Source organism: Lingula anatina, chromosome 4 (genome assembly GCF_051362555.1).
Source record: "Lingula anatina isolate TDL-2025a chromosome 4, LinAna3.0, whole genome shotgun sequence".
NCBI classification, from domain to species: Eukaryota; Metazoa; Brachiopoda; class Lingulata; order Lingulida; family Lingulidae; genus Lingula; species Lingula anatina.
Genome location: NC_141770.1, coordinates 11647042 through 11663171, shown reverse-complemented (window position 1 = coordinate 11663171; position 16130 = coordinate 11647042). Strand labels below are relative to the sequence as shown.

General features: G+C 35.8%; 1 protein-coding gene across 3 annotated transcripts in view; it reads right to left on the bottom strand.

Moving 5' to 3' along the window:
- Positions 1–787: 787 nt before the first annotated feature.
- Positions 788–16130, bottom strand: part of LOC106177722 (sodium/hydrogen exchanger 3) — a 63139-nt gene continuing 47796 nt past the window's right edge. For all 3 annotated transcript variants that reach the window (XM_013560578.3, XM_013560579.2, XM_013560580.2), the window contains one exon: positions 788–2582. In XM_013560578.3, coding sequence (XP_013416032.2) covers positions 1381–2582 — 1202 coding nt within the window. In that variant the 3' untranslated portion in view covers positions 788–1380. The remainder of the gene's footprint in view (positions 2583–16130) is intronic.

Genomic DNA, 16130 nt, shown 5'->3' with positions numbered 1-16130 from the left:
GTATATTACTTTTCAAAACAATGCTTTGTGCGAGTCGTATCCAGAAAGAAAAATGCTACAAATCTTCTGAAAAGTTAATTGGATACAGGTCAGAAAGCAAGTTTTTTGTGAGGTAAGCTGTACACATGTCATCAAAAAATACAATCACCCCTCCAACGACTTTCCACACTCTACACAAAGCAAGTGACACAAACATTCACTTTTGCCTTCATGTGATGACACTGGGTCACTTCAGACTTAAGAAAGATTTAACTAAATTATGTATTAAATATAGTTCAACAGTGCTCACTGCATTTCAGCAGGTCGGTGAAAAGCACATTAATTGGTTAATTTCTTTCAAACATATTGTGTAGTGCGTCACTTCTTCACTGCCATTAAGCATCAGAATCAAGAGCTGCATCATACAGTATGATCCATCCTGTCCCAATAAGAACTTCTCTTAAAGTAAAGAATGACCTTCTGACCCTTGAACTTTGACCTTCACCTGGCAACGTTCTCATCTGACCCATGCCATTATTACTTGGTAAGAACAGCCCTTAAGTGAACATCTGCCACAGAAATATACCTGCATCATTTAAAATATCACACGTTGTGAAAATGTGCTTAATGACACCTGATATTTCCCCAGAATATATGCACAAAGCTGAGGGCAAATATCTTTTCCTAGAGCATTTGCATTTCCTGTAAATGGAAGTCATCCTTTCCTTGAATATCGGGCATTCAAGTTCACATGACTTGTCACCCACGCTTACCTCATTTCTAGGAATCTCCTAGACTTATTTTCTGACCTTCAGTAACTGTCTGACAGAGATGTGATGCTTGATAATTATGAAGGTTAAAGCTGGATGCATGTTTGGTTTCTAACACAAGCCATAGATTACTTTAAGAAAATATATTCTTAGTAGAATGGAAAATTTATCAAAACAACATTTATTTTTTTGCTAAAATCTAATCTAAAATTAATTTCCTTGTGTCCCATGCAAGATATCGTCTGAAGCCACAACACACACAAACACTTATCCACTTACCTGTCTACAAGAAACCACCTCTTGTGTACTTATGCAATTTCTCTTTCTCTTGCATAAGAATATAAATATTCTATTACTCAGAAAACCATTTCACTCAGAAACCCCAATTTGCCTCAAAACATGTTATGGTTTGTTGGGTAAAATTTCAAAAATGCAACTTATCATAATAAAAAAAAATTAGAAAAAAAAACCCAACTAAGCAAGATATACTAACATCGAGAATGAATGGCTAATAAATTACTAACACAAAGATATTCTACACTATACAAACTAAATGCCTTAATAAATAAATAGTACCTATCCAATCTAATTGTTTTAAAATAAATACTGTACAAACTAAATTTATACAATATTATACATATGTCTCGGCATCGTTCTCCTTATTTTCCGTCTGATCTTTTCTCTTGTCATCTACAACTATAATGGCAGTGGGCCCCTCCCCACAGTCTAACACAAACCCCGAGCTGGATTTATTTTCACTTTTAACTGGGTCTGTCTTGTCCATTTTAAGCCCAATGTTGGATTTACTTCCATTTCTTGAAGAATCTATACAGTTCTTTTCACTCGCTGTGGAATCCCCTGTGTTATCACAGTTGTTTACAGATGAGGTATCAACATTAGGGACAACGACAACTTCCAAAGGTTCATTGTCCCCTTCCTCCCATTTCTTGTTCCTCTTTTTCATTTCTTCCTCAATCTCCTCCTCTTCCTCTGACCCAAGGTCATCCGGTGAATGTTGTAACCACTTGTGAATACGGTCGTCTGGATCAAGATCATCAGACTGAGGTAGACTTTTCAGCACATCAGATTGTTCTAAAAACACATCGTGGCTATCTGGATATGTGTCGTTGTATTTTGGCAATGATATCACAGACTGCAGGTTGATGGGTTTTAAGTGTTTGGATTCCAGACACTCCTCACGTTCACTAAGTGTAAAGCTGCGATTGGAGGGTAAAGGAGCGAAGTTCTGAGAGGAATCTACTATGTGACTGGCAGATGGTGATCTTACCGGTCCTTGATCACTTTCATCATCTTGACGTCGCCATGGTAATGAAAAAGACAAACCACCATTACTTTCTTCAACCTCATTTTGTTTTTCCACAGATACATCCGTTTTTTCCTCTTTACTTGCATCTGCTATCCCAGAATTCCCCTCATGTTCATGCTCACTTCCAGCTGAAAACACAACCTTTTCCACCATGTCACTGTTAACATCCTTATCACTGTTTTCTGTTGTCATGGCAACTGTGTCCCCTTCATCCTCCTCCTCCTCGAGGACTGCAGGCTGCATTAGTTGTTGTACCACACTTAATACAGGCATGCTCCGTGAATTGTTGGGGCTGATGTTCAGTGAAGCGGCAGGAGACGAAGAGATGTGATTGTAATCAAGGTTGTCTACCCAAGATGGGCACTCACTCATTCGTGGAATGTCGTCATCTGGAAGGCTGTGCGTCAAGGATGAAGATATTGGTTGTCGACCAGAATTTCGTTTCCATGGTAACTGTTTCTCCACAGCTGTTGGCGTTGCCTCGGAGATGAGTGGAGTGTCTTCACCTGAAGAGACAAAAGTGATCAAAGATTGAGAGTCAGAAGCATACTTACAAGAATATTTGCCTTGGGTAAAGGGTGTTGGGTAAAAATCAAGGAACACAGGATTCAACCAAATACAGATACATATACAACCAGATACATATATGTACTCATTTGTACACAAATACACACAAACAAGCATAGACTAACACCCCCCTCACACACAAACACACATATCACTGAGTCAAATGTCATGTTGCTATTGCTATACATTTTGGATAAATCTACTCATTTTCTAGTGTTAGTTCTTTTTAGGATCAGTTTGATTATTGAGCTGCAGAAGAAACTGGATGCTACTTTCTTGATGTTGCACTACACATACCTACAGATGTTACGTGACTGTGGCGATATATGCTTTATTCGTTTTTTTTGGTGTGTTTTTCAGTAAAATGCAAGTGCTTTCTTTCAGTATGTAGTCAAATCACACACTGCCACCCTTTTGCAATATATGCCTTGAATACCTCTCTGTGAAGCTCTACATGTACTGGCATACATGTCTCAGGTGACAGTGTATTATCTTTCATGTAAACCCAATAAAAATGATGTTTTTTTTACTATCCACTGCACTTTGCATGGAAAGCATAAACCACACCTACTCTCATAACCATCCTCATTATAAACTAAACAGTGTAATTCTATAAGGTAAAATTAATATCACTTCACAGAGCAAGTTAATCAAATGAAGCAGACACGAATGTGGGTTGTAAGGAAAAAAGAATGATTTGGTGGTACTGTGACCAAGATGAAGGGGGGGGGGGGGGGGTTAGAACTTGCTTAAGGTATGGAAACAGCCAGGAAAAAAAAACAAATTTCTGATTTTAATGGAAAAAAGGAATACATTTTATGTATCTTAAATCATATCAGCTGACATGTAACATCCCCCTGCAGTGAGACAAAGGCATCAAAAACCAGCTTCAGCAGAAGGGGTATTTACTGACTGACAAACTGACAAGATTATCTGTAATTTAACATATCAATACAAAAGTTTAGTAAGACAAATAATATACTGAATTCAAATCATATTTTAATTTCCGTTATCCATTTATTGAATCAGTTATTCATTGTTTGTAACTATATCTCATATGATGAAAAAGTCTGGATGTGAGGTGCAGCGTTTGAAAGGTTAAAGAGTTTCTTCTGCAGCTCAATATCCTCTTCGTAAGGATGCCATTCAGAGTAATCAAACTTATCCCAAAAAGAACTGACACTAGAAAATGAGTAGATTTATCCAAAATGTACAGCAATGGCAACACTGTCTGTTATCATTGTAAAATTGGCAAAAATTCCAAGAGATATTCATGTATTTCTCCTTATCTTACATTCCTTTTTTATCTTTACCCCAGCTAGCTGCCAATTCATTAATAATACCGACATGAGCACTTAATGCACTTACTGCCTTGGCTTAATCAGTGAAAGGAGAATTTTTCACTAAATATTTGGCAAGTTCAGTGCGTGCAAATAAACAGACATGGATCAAACAAACTTTACGTGAAGTGATGCAGCTCACCCATCAGTAATGGGAGGAAGTCAAACAGGGCCCGGTATCCTTAAGTAAGCCTTATCCCAAAACTGTACATTTTAAAACTACCAGACGAGTATTTAAAATATAGTTTACTTTTAACCCGAAAACTTTGTGCTGATGGCTTAATTTTGTTGTATCTCAAAATGTAAGTGCTTAAGAACTGATGGCAGTCTATGAGTGCATTCCCATAGATTTTAGATCGATCTATCCCCGTGGGGAGTCTCACTAGATTACTGTCAGATAATCCGGCTTAAATGTCCGTCCCGCCTACTACATGCTGCAAGGGGGTAATTAACTTTGTGCCTGCTCGGTTGACAGCTATTTAGCGTGAACCCCCAGGGAGTTAGGTCGATCTAGTTGGATCGATCTAATCTCTGGGAATGGGGCCTATAACTATACTTAACTGACTACTATGCTCTAGCTGTTACTGATCTTTATTGTAAGTTCATGGCTCTATCGAATATAAGTCATTAATATAATCTTTGATATCTATTTTTCACCTTCCCATTTCTTTTAACTAGCCATTCCACTTTTTAGTAAACAGGACTTCCACAATGAGACTGACAAAAGCCTTGTAAATAAATCCAGCTCAAATCAATTAGTAGACACATCATACACCGTATGGTTTTCATTTGCACAGCACCCTTTTGTAATGCACATATGGAAGCCTACCTATCACAATGTATGACAACCCTCCCCCACCAAGAAAAAAGATTAAATAAAATAAGAATAATAACAAATATAAAATAATGAAAATTTTTAAGCAATACCAACTGCCTTAATTCAGCCAGACTCATACTGTTTTGTCATAAAACCAGCATAACATTTTTTTTACAAAACAGACGGTTTATATACAAAGCAGTGCATGCCCCTTCAAAACACCTTATTTGTACCACAGCAGCTGAATAAGACACCGCTTAGTGGGCCAATTACTGCCTATTTTTACTAATTAAGGCACAAAAGGATGCTAAGCTCATTATAATTGCTGGTGTATCTCACCATTAAGAGTATTAAATTCTGTCTCATCAGGAAAATAGGGCTTAAGTAAATCCTAATTCTATGTAAAGTAAACTAATCCTTAAACAAGGCATGTTTCACTGACATACAGTACTAATTATTTATAATCTACTCTTACATTATTTCAGTTACTTTGCCTAGTTTACCTCTGACCCTCAATCTCTACATCTTCTTCATACTGGTATCATAATCAGTCCGATAGTGGTTTTATTTCTTCTTTTCTTTGTCTATATTACCAAAGCCGTACCTTTTGAACAATTTTTAATCACCTTTAACTATCCATGGCAAAAGACACTGAAATTTGCTGGATAGGTTGAAAGATTCTTTTTTTGACCAGTTTTCAGTCTTTTAACTTCTACTTAATTTCTATTTATGGTTCTTATACACTGTAGTTCATCTCTCTTCGTATTTGTGTACTTTAGGAGTTTCCAAATATAAGCATTCCCAGTAACTCATGCTATATATACACACCATACCTTTTTTATTAGTCGAAGACTTCATGCTGCTCAAAACTGAAGGAAAATAACATAGAAGTCAATCCAAAGACCCGTCTGGTTGCTTTACACGTAACCTCCCCGTGTCCTCGCTATTGTAGCACGTCCATTGTTCTCCTACTCTGCTTATGTACTGTACAATTGTATACTGTACTAGCTGTACCACACCTGCTCTGATTGAGTCAGTTCACTCTCTCTCTCTCCTTTGTCTTGAACGGAGACCACAAACTACCACTACTTCTCTTACAAGTGATAACCAACTGACTCAACAAAGCTGCCATTCACAGCTAAGTTTTCTAATTATGCCCAGTTTTAACCACAGGTACAACCCTACACCTTCTCTAGATGAAGAACAGCAGAATAATTATAGAGACCACATGGTCTTTCAATGAAGAACATTCATTTAGAGCATTCAGCTTGGTGTACACCAGCATTAAATCCCAGTTAACTTGGTGAAGAAAAAACACTATTTACATGTACTCTACTTACTAGTACTTTACCTTGCACAATTTGGTTAAAAAAAAAACTATGTTTGGAGGGGCAGGGATTTTCATTCTTCATCCCTATCTCTTGGACTGGCTGAGGGGATTATATTTCAAGTCACCAGACATCAACAGATTCAACACACATGCTCTATTTACATATCAACCAGTCTTACATGTTAAGCATATTTCACAAACAATGGAATGATCTTTCAATTAAGTGCCCGCTACTGTTATCCAGTCAAATTAATTTCCCACTTGATTTAGGTGTTTTAAGCACTTACACACATTACACAAAGACCTGAATTCACTGTAGGAGTGCTACACAATGTTCAGCTTTCAAATAAATTAGAAGAACCTTCCAGTATAAAATCACCCCTCAGTGCTTGCATGCACACTAGTACCAGTACTTAATTTATCACATAAAATGGCCTTTAAGTGATGTATATACCCCTTACCCTGTAATTCAGGAAAACTTACATCTCAATTTGTCATCTAGCCACCCTGAATTCATGTAGTCCAGTCCCGGCAGACCCTGTCTGGTACAGCTATATGATGCCTGAACTCCTCGACCTCACATCACGGCCAAAGACAATCAGTTACAGTCAAACAGTTACATGCCACAGAATACATTTCTTGTTATCCAGCCCAACGAAATGAACAAAGGCTTGTTATACGTGGAGAAAGAGGGTACGTATAAACTGTACCTGCATGCGTCTCTCACATGCTACAGTCTACCTGCCTAAACAGCTGGGTGTTATGTACACAACATATGCTGCCCTGATTGGGACCGAACACCAGGTACAGCTGCACTGATAGGCTAAACAAGTCAGTGACTTTAGCACCAGCCTGGTCCACAGCACAGCCAGGGTGACCCATCTAAATAATTGGGGTCACTTGTCGATGACTTAATTCAGCAACAGCGTCCCATAGCAAAAGGATCCTCAATTTTAATACTTATAGGATTCTGCTTGCATTCAGCTGAATATCTAAGAGTTTTTGCTGAATGAGGGGGAGGGGTGATTTATCTTCGATTTGTAACTTTTTTTGCTGCCAAACCAGGATATTTTAGCCACAGTGACTGATAAAAACCAGACTTAGTAGAATCATGCATAACTCTACTAAGTACTATAATCACTATTAAAAGTTGGGTCAAGAGCCTAAAAGTCAAAGTGTATACAAGGATAACAGGTTGCACTGCATATACTGAAATTGAAGGTTATTTTTACATAGCTGTATTTTTAGAATATATTAGCCAAAGCTAGGAAGGATGCAGGCAGGCTTCTTGAATCAGATAATCTCATACAATGATTTGATTACTGAACTGTATATGAAAAACAGGCAGTCTTAAAATGGCCAGGTAAAAGACAAATGTAGGAATTTCTTACCACAAAAATATCATACATGTTCACTAATTGTGTTTAGTACACAAAGGTAAGAGGCTCAGAGAGGAATACTGTCCCAGCATATATTCTTGTATTAAGTATATGTGTGTGTGTGTGTGTGTGTGTGTGGGGGGGGGGGGGGGGGGGGGGCTGAAAGAATGGAATCCTATCTAATACCATTTTTTAAGCTGGCTTGACTAAAGGGATTCAAAGGTACAGTTTTTTTTTCCAGAAAAGAACCCTATTTTGAAACTGCTGACCACACGCCTAGCTATAACCACATTGGCGTGACAATCTATAGATACCAAGGGCACAGAAGAGTGACCTTTTATTGATTCTAATAAAAATATCTAGCACCCTGACCTTGTTCTTAACATGAAGGTGCTACATGTACTTCCACGTGAATTGAACTCCACATGAATTTCCTTTCTGTAACCTATGCTGGATAAATGTACATATACACTGTAGTAACTACCCGTTTCTGATTTTCGAAAATAAACCTATCCACCTATTAATTTCAAAAATTTCTAATTTTGCAAAAAATCTTTGTGGAGCTACATATTGTATATGCAACTTCATTAAAACATAGAAACCAATGCAGTGACACACAGGGTGCAAATGTCCTGACAACTGAGTCATGGTATATTGACTTCAGGCAGCACACTTTCCAGGAAACTTAAGACCCAGGCAATTTCAATACCAAAAAAACCACTGTATAATCTAACCAGTGTCAGTCACATCTATAACTGTCGCTCTAATATATGCTATGAATTATTACCTCAATTCAAATATTACCTCAATATTAACAGACTGATAAAAAGAAATGGATTTTTTTTTCTTAGAGCTATTTTCTATACCTTTCACACCTGATACTTTTACCCCCAGCTGTCCTTGATATGGCAGGTATGAATACAAGAGCACCACAGGAGAGAATCTGACCTAACAGGTGATTGACCTATACATGCTATATATATATATATATATATAACTACTCTTCTCTCATATCTTCACTTAGATCAATGCACACATGCACACACACACATACAAACACACGCACACACACACACACCGTAATGACTTGGATCTTTTTCATGGGGAAAATTATCAATCATTCTGATGTTAAATTTTAAAATCAAAGAAAATATATTCCTATATTGCATATGTTGTGCTTTAATTGTATAAAATGGAATTACGGTATAAGGTAGCCTGTTTTTCAATTTTATTGCTGCAACTCAAAAGGAATATTCTACCTTAGCTTTTAAGCACTTATGACTGGAAAAAATACAGTATCTGTTAAATTCACAATTTTCCCCACTGAAAAGATTGGCTCAATACCATATATCAACAACCACATATGGTACCCAATGCAATAATTTCCTTTACTATTAAATTTCTCACATGCAAGTAAACCTGCATGCACACACACACACACACACACACACACACACACACACACACAGAGTAAAATGGCATTAAGCTAACTCACCCTGCCAGATAACACTGCTCAAAAACTTCATTTCATAACACAGAGACCTCCTACAGCTTGTGTTGCTGTTAATTTAATAGCATGAATCTGGTCAATCAGTCAACTAAATTTAGGTATAAATTCTTAGCTATGTTACAATCCCACAATCCCATAGGGAGTAGCACAGCATAACCGTAACTGAACTTGAACAATGTCAAAGGACAATTAACATCATTACCACGCCAGCTTGACGTCATATGTTGTTTACTAAATAATTAGCATGACTTGCAGTTGGAGGGCAAAACAGGCTGTACGCTTCATGACATAAACAAGAGCTTTTCTTGGAACCTGACAAATCCCAAGGTCTTAATTATCACTTTGTTCAACAACAACTAAAGTCAAGGAAGGTGAAATAGGGCACATAAAAACCTACTACATGAGATCTCTCTTATTTAATACAATGTTCACTCTTCTGAAAAGTCATTTTAAAAATCATCAGGGCTTAAAATGGCACTTACCCAATGTTATTTACATTGTCCCAGCAAGCAAAGATGAACAGGAAGGTTGCAGAACTGTCATCTAGCATTTTGACAACCATTTCTAAAGCTTTTATTGAAAATAAATTCAATATGCTAAATCATCCACTGTCTGAGACCTTGAACATAATACATTCCATAAATCTACTAAGCCTACATAACATTCATTAAATTAACACGGCAGCATTGCAGGTCATAATACAAAAGGCAGTGGTCTAAATATTAAGACCAGCATATTCCTTTCTGACCATATTTATTTGTCATCAGTAAGTTTGTTCAATGAAAGAAGAGAAATTGACAATCCTACATATACACATACACCCAGCTATAAATTTTTGTAAATAAAAATGTCCTACATACACTAAACCTGCTTTTAGTCTGACAAACAACAAATCTAAGCACTTCACTTTTTTAACTGCCAACCTTGCACCACTTTCATTATCTTCTACATTTACATCCATATTTATTATAAAGATTTAAATGAATAACTAATGAATAAATATTGACACCCATATTTCCATGTTGATAACCTAAGGAACAGTAATGTCATTTCACTAAAAATTGATTAGTCCTAAAAATCAGCACAAGGTGGCATTGGACTCTACTCACCTCTACAAACAGAAACGTCATTAATCACAGGATGTGGTTATTGATTCTGAAAAAACCTGAGACCTTTTTTAATTGATTGACTGTTGACAATGTGTGATTTGAAGTTCATGGCTGAAGCCAGATGAACTGGTGCAGGTTGGACCGAGGTGACTTTTGCCCAAGTTTTTTTTGCTGTTGTTGTTGTTGTTTAAGAATAAATTGGTAAACCATTTTATCAAAAAAAAAATTACCTATTTTTATATTTTTTGTTTAAAAGTATAAACATGGTAACAGTTTTGCTTCAAACTTCAAATATTATGAAAGGTTTGGAGAATTTTAATTTCTTCTTATTTTTGTATTTTCAGACTGTTGCTGCACGTTACCTCCCCCCCCCCCCCCCACCCACTCACCCACTTTTTTTCACTGTATCACACCTTTTATCTGCTAAAATGTTTTCTCCTTAGTAATAAATAATGTAAACACATCATCACCGCTGTTTAGATATATAACAGATGATGCTTTCTGTTTGTATGTCTCACAAGGTGCGACACACAGGGGGCGTATCCAAGTCTGCGCAAAAACAACTCAATTATTCATGTGTCAGTAAATGTGTGACTAAATGAATGAATGAACGAGCACTTCAGAAGTTATTGGCCTCTCACTCTTGTCTGATTTTAGATTCACACTGGAATAAAAGATGTTAAGGTTGTTTTTCCTGATGACTTGTCAGTTGTTATAAACAGCAGTCTCAAACTGACGTGTGTGTGTGTGAAACAAAAAAATTTAGTTCTGAAGACTTGCCTTTACCACAAAATATTGGTTCCTTTTGGCAAATATTAATCAACTTTAAAAAAAATAAATAAATAAAATGAAATAAAATAAAATAAAATAAAACATTGTATATCATTGTCGCTTATAGGTTAGATTCACCATCAGATTACATAATTCAACTTGCATTGTCTTCTAAACTTTAGCAGTAAATTAACAGAAAGTGAAAGACCAAAATCTTATGTCATTTGGGGAAAACTTTAAACTTCTGACCAGATCGGCATCTACATCAAATCCATTACTTAACTAAACTGTGCCCTTTTCAAGCCACAACTCCTTATTGATTTCCAATAGGTGGTGTATATATGTATTTGTCAACAACTCTCTCTACTTGGTACAGCAAACAAGCAATCTGTCTACCAAAGCACTTGGCATCAAGACATCAATCAACTTCAACCTATAACAACTGTCATGCAAACTAATACAGAGATAGAAATCCAGTGGGTTTTTTTTCCTCTTAAAATCCAACATACTGACCTAATATTGTTAATTCCAATCCAAAGGGTGTAGTAAAAAGTACCAGCAAAGCAGAACTATTTCTACTTTACAGAAATAGTTCTAGTCTGTACAAACATTTATTAACAGTCAATGTGTGCATTCACTATAAACTACATGTAGAACATACTATGGGTCCTCGCCAAAAAATTAGTCAAAAAATTTTAACTGGTATCATGTAATGATGTCAAACAAAGACATCAATTAAATGGGTTATTTTTTATTATTCCTAATTTAAACACACACAAATGCATCAAATGTCAGATCATACTTAGCCCATCTAAAACCCTACAAAAATATATCTATACCTGATTGATAAATATGATATGAAAATGACACAACCCTCCCCAAGTGTCTTTATAACATAGCTCTATAGAAATACAAAATTTAAGTACAAATGTCCCTTAACAAGAAATTGCTAGCTTAAAATCGGGCAACAGAATAACTTTGAATTACAAACAGACTTATCTATTTATCAAAATGATCTAAGCAAAAAATTAAAGTAGCAGGTCCATCAAAATAACTACAATCTCTCATATTCTTGTCCCAGCAAAAGCAATCTACGACTTGGGTTCCAAAAACAAATCATAAAATACTTCTCTGGTAAAGAAATAATTCACCATGAGATAGACAACAGCAACAGATTTCAGGAAGTTTTTGCTGAACTTGAGGACATGGATTTCATCTTTCAATTAAATAAATTATATCGACACTCTAAGTGTGTGACTTGATCATTATGAGAGCACTGACTGAATACATTAACAAATGACATATTCAGAAAGACATAATGGTACCAAATCAATCAAAAACATACATTATATCTATATATCTACCTTTCCCCATCTGGACTGTTCTGAGTTGTCTGTCCTAGATGATGATCATGTACTGCTCTCTGAACAGAACACGACAGCAATGCCGAGAAACAAACAGAGTAAGCAGTATGCGTGTTTCCGTTGTGGGAAGAGCGACCAACCAACCAACCAGCCTGCCAGCCTATCGTACATCAATTTAGTCCTCCTACTATTATTATGATGCAGAGTAGTAGGAGTATTTGGGGTCACATTAATATCATGGTAGTCAATAGTTCTCCCTACAAAGACTATGCCGAGCAGGCAATGAAGTGGATACGGGAGTCTGTGTGATTGGCCATTCACCGTTCGGCATCAACTAAATCATATTTGGTATCCATGATTGATCATCTGCGACAATATATTCATCGAGTGTATTGATTCAGGCAGAGTGTTTACTGTGCTAGATTAATTCACAAGGCCCTGAACTCAGAACAATATATGATGTCAATTTAAAGCACAATACAATAATTGCTTTGATCATTTGAAATTTACTAAATAAATAATTGAGGCATCTGGTTTTAAAAATATCTCTTAAATTTGTTGGGAATGGAAAACTTTGGATCAGGAAATCTATCTATTGTGAAACCAGGTTGAAGAATGATAATTATACTCAACTTTGCAAGAAAGATAACCCTCATAACAGAAATATTAAATAATTTAAAGACCTGAATAGACAGAATAATGTACAAATCTTTTAGTAAGGAATAAATATTAGGATTTTTGAAAAATGGATTTTGGGGTACTGTGATTATAGAGATTTCCTTGAGCTCAAACAATGATGACTCGTACTATGTATACATAAGGATAACATCTCTGTGCAATGTGGGGTTCTAGGAAACATAAAATGATTGAACTGTCTTGATCAATAACTGTGTTTCCGTCTGAGAAATAATGACACTTATAAAAGTAGAGGCTTAATATAGCCATGCCGTTCAATTCCCTACCAAAAATGTTCGAATTCTTTTGAGATATTGCTTTTTCCTTTTGGAAAAAAAAATATTTTCAGTGTAACAAGAAATTTTCTGATTTGTTTAAGATGATCATCTCTGAAAAAAAAAATACAATTTGATAGAAAAAACAACAACTTCATTTTCTAGGAAAATATTACAGTCTACGACTAAACCAAGAGCCACTCACACAAATGAGTAAATAACTATGGGATAAAGCATCTTGTGTGGATCAGAACTGGATCTTATAGATCAATTTAAAAATATTATAACAATATTGCCTATTTTTCCTAAAAAAAAAGTGAAAACAGAATACTGTACATTTACGTTATTTCAGCAGCAAAAAAAGGAGCTAATAATATATAAAGGAAAAAATTTTCTCACAATAAAACTCCGTAACAATTTTTAATAAATAATTCAATTCATAGGAAAAAAAATGGAAAAATGATGTCAAATAAAGACAACTTAGTGAACTTTTCCAAACATTTAGTCATTCTAATATCAACATTGTTTTGTTCAAAATGTAGCAGTCAGTCCTACTCAATGGTAAACCCTTTATCGTAACAAATGGATCTATAATCTCACCCGTTCTTGTACTTCCCAGAATCAGAGCAAATCAAAAAATATAGAAAGAGGAAAAAAGATTAATGAGGCAACAGGATAGACAAATCCCCAGGCGAGAGATAAAAATATCTGTCATTATACTAATGAAGCTGTATGATTCTCATATTTCTAGAACTGAAATTGTGTTATAACCTATACCTACCTCCCACAGAGAACAAACCGCATTTATCTTTTTCTGAAATTGCCATTGTTCTTTAAACCACCGTGCTCTTCATGACTGCATGGATCGCATGCAGTAACTGTAACTGAAAGCTATTTATATACATTTCATAATAACTCAGAGACATGCAGAAGGCAAACAGACCTCATCTTAATATTTTACCTAATATTTGCAATCTTTAACTGATCATCCGAGCATTGCAGGCAGTCAACATCTGATACTGTATGACAAACCAAGCAGAAAGAATTTAAAAAAAAAACCTGTAGGCGTACTCTATAGCCACCCAGTGCTGAGGTCTTCTTATGGGAGGAGGATTAATTAAATATTTTAAAATGCTACTTTCCAGTAATTAAGAAATTAAGAGATCCAACAAAAAGGTCAAAGTTTCAATAACCATGCATTTGATATTTTTTTAGTACTAAATATTAATTGATTTTCAATTTCGTAAATACCATCATTTGCCTCTCCCCTCTCTCCAAAAATAAAACTAGAGGATCAGAGAGGCGATACCGCCTCCGAATATTGTACCACCAGCTGGAGCAAGCGCATTCATATAGACCCCCACATATACAAAATAAGGAACACAGCCACCAGTCTTGTGCTTGACAAGCTGTAAAAATGCAATCAACAAGAATTTTCAAAATATGCAAAAAATATATATATTACTAAAAATGGTACAATCAAAGTTAAGTTCATCGCAAGGTAGGTCAAAGGTCAATTCCAAGGTCACAGTAAATTGCCAGTATATGACTTCCTATTCAACTTCAATAGTAACTATGGGCCTATCTCTGCCAGGTTTGGAGTTAAAAGAGAAAGAAATTAGCAGAGTTCAGTTCATGATAATAAGTAGGTCAAAGGTCAATTTCAAGGTCACACTTAGATTGCCAGTATATGACTTCCTATTCACGTTCAATAGTAACTATGGACCTATCTCTGCCAGTTTTGGAGATAAAGGGGAAGCTAACTATGCAAAGTTCAGTTCATGGTGAAAAGTAGGTCAAAGGTCAATTTTAAGGTCACTTTTAGATTGCCAGTATATGACTTCCTATTCAACTTCAATAGAGACTATGGACCTATCTCTGCCAGTTTTGGAGATAAAAGGGAATCAAAATTTGCAAAGTTCAGTTCATGGTGAGAAGTAGGTCAAAGGTCAATTTTAAGGTCACATGTAGATTGCCAGTATATGACTTCCTATTCAAGTTCAATAGAAACTATGGACCTATCTCTGCCAGTTTTGGAGATAAAAAGGAAGCAAAATTTGCAAAGTTCAGTTCATGGTGAAAAGTAGGTCAAAGGTCAATTTTAAGGTCACTTTTAGATTGCCAGTATATGACTTCCTATTCAACTTCAATAGAGACTATGGACCTATCTCTGCCAGTTTTGGAGATAAAAGGGGATCAAAATTTGCAAAGTTCAGTTCATGGTGAAAAGTAGGTCAAAGGTCAATTTTAAGGTCACATGTAGATTGCCAGTATATGACTTCCTATTCAAGTTCAATAGAAACTATGGACCTATCTCTGCCAGTTTTGGAGATAAAAAGGAAGCAAAATTTGCAAAGTTCAGTTCATGGTGAAAAGCAGGTCAAAGGTCAATTTTAAGGTCACATTTAGATTGCCAGTGTATGACTTCCTATTCAAGTTCAATAGTAACTATGGACCTATCTCTGCCAGTTTTGGAGATATAAGGGACTAAATGTTATAATTTTGGAGTTACCATAATGTGCCATAAATTTCCTACAAAAAAAATTAATTAAAATAAAGAAAAGGTCATTTTGGTCAAAATTCCTGAAATGGGAGGTGCTCTGAAGTTCCAGATGTTCAAATTTGATGAAATAATGTCATTTTTGACCACAAGTTGTCTGCTTTGCCAAGCCTTATGTTTTATTTTCCGGAGTTCAAAATTTATTATCCATTACCGTACTGCACATTTTGCTTTCACCACCAATATGTACTTTTTGATACAGCGTAACTCGAAAACCCTATGGAATACAAAAAAACGGAGACCACCTCCAGTGTTGGGCTTTACATGCTCTACAAAATGCAAAAAAGAATGGGTGTCTAGCATTAACGGTTCCCGAATTAGAGACAGTTTTCAGTTTTGATATCTTATGGCCGCTAC